At 49.9% G+C, this 7171-nt stretch overlaps 1 protein-coding gene across 2 annotated transcripts; it reads left to right on the top strand.

Annotated features, from left to right (window-relative positions):
• Nucleotides 1-1254: 1254 nt before the first annotated feature.
• Nucleotides 1255-5939, top strand: SIKE1 (suppressor of IKBKE 1). 2 transcript variants are annotated; one of them, XM_064636000.1, is made up of 5 exons: nucleotides 1255-1562; nucleotides 1658-1766; nucleotides 2120-2262; nucleotides 4077-4190; nucleotides 4557-5939. In XM_064636000.1, exons 1-5 carry the CDS (start codon nucleotides 1404-1406, stop codon nucleotides 4644-4646), a joined length of 615 nt encoding a protein of 204 aa, XP_064492070.1. In that variant the 5' UTR covers nucleotides 1255-1403; the 3' UTR covers nucleotides 4647-5939. The 2 variants fall into 2 exon arrangements, with proteins under 2 accessions (XP_064492070.1, XP_064492072.1); XM_064636002.1 differs by having other exon boundaries at nucleotides 1261-1562; nucleotides 4537-4751.
• Nucleotides 5940-7171: the final 1232 nt, after the last annotated feature.

The raw sequence follows: 7171 nt of genomic DNA, 5'->3' as shown, positions 1-7171 counted from the left end.
GAATTGCCCATTAGGAAAAGAGAATTCTGATAACAAGTTGTCTTAATTTTTTAATATTCTCTAATAAGACGAAAAGTAGGGAAGGACCACAAGGTGCAACGTGCCATAAAGCACAGGCTGGACCTTTAGCTCCACACAAGTTGCTATAAAGCAGGATTACAGTTCCCAAATTTGCAGAATAGCTCTCATACTTCACTAATTAATCTGATTCTGATGAAATATTCCAAATGCAGCTGCTTACTCCATTCTCTGCTGCATTGAGTGCATGTTTAGAGATTGTTGCTTATATGAAATGATCCCATTCAGCACTTCTTGATTATCTCTGGGATCACAAGGGATCCTTCCTCTGAGAAAGCATCCTGGAGTTTACTCATGTGTCTGTGTGAATGGGGATTTTAGCTTGAAAGATGATTCAAGTCAGAGGGAGTCCTGTTAAAATATTATTGTTGAAAACATTGTAATGAAGTCAGTGATACTAAACAAATTTGTGGCACAAAGTCGGGCAAAGCCTCAAGGACACCACGGATCAGCAGCAGTAGCTTCAGTAAGCAAACAAGAATCAAAGCAGCAAGTCAGCAGTGCAGAGCTTGTTATTTTGAGTGGCGGATGTTTACTGTGGGGAGGGACAAACAGGAGTATCAGATAAGACGGCAGCCCCACAGATCCCCGCGGGATTGATCGCGCTGTGCGAGGAGCAGCCCCGGAGATAACGGGACCCGGGGTCAAGGACCGGCCCTGTGCAAACAGGCTGTGCCGAGCAGCGCCCGCCCGCAGCCAGGGCCCTTCCCGGCTCCTCCGGCAGCTTCTGCCGCCGATGGGATCGGGGGGTTCGGTGCGGGGGCTCGGGCACGAGGAACCGCGGCGTGGAAACGAACGTGCGAGGGGGGGGCATTCACCGGGGCAGGCGGCTCGGTAACAGTGTGCCGGTGGGGGCAGTGTCCCCTTGCCCCAAAACCCCCTAAAACGCCCCAAAACCAAAGCGAGCTCCGGGGATTCGAGCTTCCCTTCGGGAACGGGACGGGGGAACCGCACCCCGCCCCTGGCCACGCCCCTCGCGCCGGCCGCGCCCACAGTAGATCCGCCCCTCGATGTGGCCCCGCCCCCTCCGTGACCCCATTCCCGCCCGCTGACCCTGCCCCGCCTGTTGGCCCCGCCCCTCTCTCTGCCCGTGGCGCTCTGGCGCCGCCCGGCGGCCCCTTGTGGGAGCGGCGTTCCCGCGCCGGCCCGCGCCTGCGCACTGGCGGCGCTGTGGCCGCGGGCGGAAGCGGCGCCCCCGGGCCCGCGGGTTCGCGTCCGCCCGCGCCCGGCGGGGCCGTGAGGGGCTGAGGGGCCGGGGGTGTGAGGGGCAGGGAGCGGCCGGGAGGGACATGGGTCCGCCGCGGCGGTGAGCCGCGCCGCCCGCCATGAGCTGCAACATCGACAAGATCCTGACGGACGCGCGCACGCTGCTGGAGCGGCTGAAGGAGCACGACACGGCGGCCGAGTCGCTCATCGACCAGTCGGCCGTGCTGCACCGCCGCGTGGCCGCCATGCGGGAGGCGGGCGCGGGCTGCGCCGACCAGGTGAGCGCGGGGCGGGGGGTGCGGGCGGAGCGACCCCCGCGTGTCGGCCCGGTCCGGGAGGGGCGGCCGGACCGACCCCCGCCGTGTCTCGGCAGGGCCCGGGAGGCGTCGCGGCGGAGCGGCCCGACCCGTCCCGGCTGCGGCCGCACGTGGTGCTGGCGCAGGAGAACACGCAGATCCGCGACCTGCAGCAGGAGAACAGGGGTGAGCGGGGCCCGGGGGGTGCTGGGGATCGGGGGGTGGGTCCTGGTGGGTGATGTCAGAGGGGCCCCGGGGATGTGCCGCGGGAGATGCGCGCCCGGTGGTGCCGGCGGGAGGGTCATGTCGGGGAGAGTGGGGGTGGATCTGTGTTGCCCGTGGCAGAGTCGCTGGATGTCCCGGGTGGCTCCTCGGCCGAGGGGGGTCCGGGCAGCCCCACGGCAGTGCCAGGCCTGAGCTGTCGTGGGCTGCGCGATCCCACCATCAGCTGGTACCCAGCACCTCCGGGCACTTGCTGCCGCTGCTGTGGGAGGTCTCCCGCTCTTCCGTTCGTGGCACTGACGGGCTGTGTCCTGCAGAGCTGTGGGTCTCGCTGGAGGAGCACCAAGATGCGCTGGAGCTCATCATGAGCAAATACAGGAAGCAGATGTTGCAGCTTTTGGAAGGGAGAAAACGTGAAGATGCAGAACCGGTCTTGAAAGTCCATCAGGCGAATTCCGTGGTAAGGTGGAATGGGGACAGGGCAGTGCCCAAGACCCCTCACTTGCTCCTGTCATACAACCTTTGTTTCCAGTCCTGCAATGTCTCTGCTACAAAATACATTTTCTCCTACTCTTGTCTCTCTCTGCTGGTATTTTTCCCTCTATTCCTTTCAGAATACAACCCCTTCACAGCCCAGGTGGAGTCTTGTTCTTTTGACCAGGTGGTGAATTCCCTGGGTTAAGAATTAACATTTCTGATCCTCTGCAGTAAAATCAAAATACCTGAGTTGTTATCATTCCTGTTCAGTAACTGTAACACAGGGAAAAGAACCTCCTAAATCTCTGTGAACTGTATATGTTTAATTCTTAAGAGATTTTCACTTCCAAGTGTTTTTAAATCCAGATACTCTCTGCAGTGGCCTAAAAGTGTCCCTTTATCCATGCTGGACTCGGTGACTTTAGAGCTGATGGGATGTGGTGGCTGCTGATAACTGTGGCCTGTTTTATGTTAGGTGTCTAATAAAAACAGAATAACATTAAATCTCTATTTAAGACTTACAAATTGTGTTAGGCATTTGTTAAAAGGCATTTTTATGTGATTGGAGAACAGCAAGTTGGTTCAACCAACTGACATCTCATATCTTGGGTTTTCCTTTGGAACTGGAGGCAGCCTAACTCTTTGCACGTGTGTCTTGGCACTGATATGTGGCAGCAAACCACTTCTCTTTTGTGGGTTGCTTGGCTCCTCTGAAGGTAAGTGGTGTAGCAATGGCTGGTTTCCAGTGGGTGCACAAACTGCTTATCAAGACTTTACATTTGAACAAAAGTTGGAAGTGCAAAGCTGAAAAGGCTCAGGAGGAACCTCTGATGGGATATGACTGTCTCAATGTCTAGGCAGAGTCTTCCATACTGAAGTCCATGAGTTTTCACCTACCCACCACTTGGAGAACAGTCACAACATTTTAATATCTTTTAAAGATCCATTTTTTTATCATAACCATCTTCCTGTTTAGAAAAATAATACTATTTAGAAGATTAATAATCTTTTTTTTTTCCCAGAAGTCTGTCTCGTTCCTGCAGCTCTCCTCTAGATGCTCTGATTTGTTTACATACTTTATGAATAATGGAATTCAAAACTGAATTCTCTGCTCTGTGATACATTTATCTTCCAGAGCCAGTGGAAGTACTGTGGGCATTTAGAGAAACCCCACCCTGTCAAATTATCTGATATATTGCTCTTCAAACAGGAGCTGCTGCATTCCATGTTGGAATTTTCAGTGTTTGGTCTATGTGCATTTCTGAGATTCAACAAAATGCTTCTTCAGAAGGATTAGAGCTGTCTCCAGTCAGATTCTGTAAAATCTGCCTCAGGAGGCTCTGGTCTTGTTTGCTTTGGTTTCATTGCCCTCTGAGATGAGCCTGTTTACTGCACACTGTTACTTGAAATCTTCTTTGCTTTTGTATTTGATGTCTTTATAAAGCAATATAAAATTTACTGCCTAGTAATTGCATTCACGTGACCCCGAATCTGTTACCTCAGTCCTTGTCACACTTGAAATTCTTTCCCTCTTAGCAAGTCAGGGTGCCTTATCTTGCTGACTGCTGTGATTCTATTCACTGTTTTCATGATGACTCATGATAAAGGACAATGAGGTGCATGTTCTTATCCCTGAGTGTACAAGATAGAAAGGATTGCAAATGCTTGGGAGGAAAGGATTAAAATTCAAAACATGGAAAGAATCCAAAATTGGGACAATGGAAGTAAGTCATTTAGAGGGGATAGGTTATGACTGTTGCTTTTGCCTGAACATGTTGAATGTTTTGTGTCTTTCAGGAAATTGAAAATCAAATAGACAGAATATGTGAGATGGGAGAGGTGATGAGAAAAGCTGTTCAAGTGGATGATGATCAGTTCTTTAAAGTTCAGGAGAAACTGGCTCAGCTGGAGGTAAGAGCAGATCCAACTGTTGAGGATAAATCGAGCTTTGGGGATTTAGAGACTTACTCTGGATTTTCTGTTTGTGTCAAGGATTCATAATAATCAAAAATTTGGGGGTGGGGTCAGGAAACAGAATATGATCTGTTTGTTCTCAAGTCTTGATGGTCCTTATATGTGTAGATTTATATATGTGAAGCCAGAAGCAAAAGATACACTTTAAATGACGTGGTTCCCCTTGTGTCAGCACCGTATTAATGCTTGTATTACAAAGTATGTGTTTTGTCTATCTGTGAAGGAGTGGGGCTACTGAAAGTTTGTCATCCTTTAATTGTGAATTAGCTCGTTTCTATTTCAGCAAAAATATTGATTTTGCAGCTTGAAAACAAAGAGCTGCGTGAACTGTTGTCAATCAGCAAAGAATCTTTCGAGGTGGAGAGAGAAGATCTGCCAGACTGTGAAGCTTAGGCCACAAAAAACCTCACCTCCAAACCTCCAGAGACTATTTTGAAACTGCCTGACAAGGATTTGCTCTTTCAGGTTGTTTCCTTGTATATTTGTTTTATCTTTCAAGTGTGTGGGCTGTTTTCTCTGCGCTTTCCTGGAATGTTGATGGCAGAGGCTTGTTGCTCTGTCTTAGGATGCTTGACACCGAAGTATTTGATGTGTCCTCCCTTGTGATCGTTCATTTCCTCTCCCTTTGTCATTTTTTTATGAGCTTTAGGTAATTTAATTCCAGCTGTGCAGTTGGCTTTTAGATCCACCTCGTCTGTAGCTCGAGAACATAATGCAGGTTGTGATTATTGTGCTTGATAGAGGGAATAAGAGATTATCCAAAAACCACGTTGTAAATGGCAGGGACCTGCTTTGCTCTGGCTGCACGGAGCAGTTTTGCTTTGCAGAGTGACCCCTCAGGGTTTGGATGGGTTGGCTTTGCTACCTGGACTGACTTTGTTGCCTGGGTTGACTCTGTTACCTGGACACTTAGGAGCAGGTAAGAGAACAGCAGGTGCCAGAAGGGCACTTGAAGCAGTCTCTCCTATTCAGAGCAAACTTTACCTTGTTTTAGGGGTGACAATCAGGGGACAACCTTTCCTGACACAAACCTGGGCGTTTTTGAAGGACTCTGCATATTTGACTGTTTTGTTTTTCAGTGGATAGCCCTGTCCCAGCCTTACCAGTGCTCCCAGGGGTGTGGGTACTGGCCAGCCCTGGTCTGTTGGTGTGCTCAGACCCTGCCCAGAGCTCAGCACCTTCAGACCAAAGCTCTTTGTCCTCCCACCACTTTGGACTCAGGAAGAGCGAGCTCAGGTCTGCCTCAAAAATAACCAAACCTGACCACACACACAGATTTTTAATGTCACTTCACAGGTGAGTGTAGTGACAGGTGTTCCATAGTTACTGCATTGAGTGAAATTAGAGTTGCAGCGTTGTAGGAATTTATCAACATGGTGATATTTTTATTAACACTTTTGTATAAAGATCTGTCTGACCTGTGATCAAAGAAAAATCCCCCAAGAACAATAAACATCTAATTTCCAATATTAGTTTAAATTTTTATGCCACTTTTTCCCAAGTGAGACTTTTGATAGATGCAGAAGGCGACTTGTTCCTGTGCTTATTAAGAGACATTTCCTTGTGAACATCTGGAATATCCAGCAAGACTGGTAGATACAAGGGATTTCTGTACAGGAGTGTTCTTGCATACAATCCTTTTCTATTAGGAATTGTTTAGGAGGGAATAAAAAAACTCAGAAGTAATTTTCTCAAGTGTGTTCTGTTTGTGAGTCCTGGGGGGAATTCCATGTGTTCTGCATGTTCCCAAGCCTTTTTCACTCCCTCTAGTTTTTACCTTGCCTGAGTGAAATATTATAATAACTGAAATGTTGCATTTTATCTCTTTTAAATTAACATCATCCTAAATGCCTGTGATGCATTTTTATCTATGCTATCCCAGGGTAGATTTAACATCCCTCCAATTTGGTCATTGCTGTGCATTTAGAAAAGCCAGAAACTGAACAGCAATTGCTTTGAGTGAGTTTATTGTTGATTAGTAGTGGGCCAGAATTGGCAAGGGAAGTTTAAATATGTTCATAGAGTCGTGGAACATCCTGAGCTGGAAGACACCCACAAGGATCATCCAGTCCAACTGCTGGCCCTGCACTGGACACCCCAAAATCCCACCCTGTCCCTCAGAGCGTTGTCCAAACACTCCTTGAGCTCTGGCAGCCTTGGGGCCGTGCCCTTTGCCCTGGGGAGTCTGTTCAGTGCCCGACCACCCTGGGGAAGAACCTTTCCCCAGTGTCCAGCCTAAACCTCCCGTGACACAGCCGCACGTCCCATTCACTCCTGTCCCATTCTGGATCTGTAAATGAGGAGTCTGTGGCTGTAAATGCCCAGTCATACACAGTTCCTGAGCGCTGCTGGGCATTTTCAGAATTGGCTTCACTGTTGGAAACTGGACCAGAGCTCCAGGACTGGAAATCCTCTGCCTGTGGTTGGGAGTCCAGACACAAAATGTCACCCCCTGATCCTTCAGCTCAGTGGGGGCTTCAACAAGGGTAAGGCTCGGAGCCCGCCCTGACCCCGAGCCGAGCTCCTTCCCCCTCAGCCGGAGTTTTCTGTCCCCCCTCAGCCTGGGCTCCCTCTCTCTTCCCCTCAGTCGAGCCCTCGTCCTCTGCCCCCAGCCGGGGGTCTTCTCCCCTCAGCCGGGCTTTCCTCTCTCCCCTCAATCAAACCAAGTGCTATTTAGTTTCTGGGTTCCTTCTGGCTGCACGGCAACGACCCAGTTTGGAGGAATGTTCACCTGCACTGGGACAGTGAATATAAAAGCGCCTCACAGGCGTTTCAGACGACATTATTTAAAAGAGACAAAATACAACATTTTCGGTCACTATAACAAGTTCTCCTTCTCCCTTCAGTGTCCCCCACAGACTGGGCTCCATCTCTCCCCTCAGCTGAGCACTCGTTCTCTCCCCTCAACCGGAGCTCTC

The sequence above is a fragment of the Pseudopipra pipra genome, chromosome 25 (genome assembly GCF_036250125.1).
Source record: "Pseudopipra pipra isolate bDixPip1 chromosome 25, bDixPip1.hap1, whole genome shotgun sequence".
NCBI lineage: Eukaryota > Metazoa > Chordata > Aves > Passeriformes > Pipridae > Pseudopipra > Pseudopipra pipra.
Note: the sequence above shows the minus strand (reverse complement) of the source record. Positions and strands in the feature narration are given on the sequence as shown.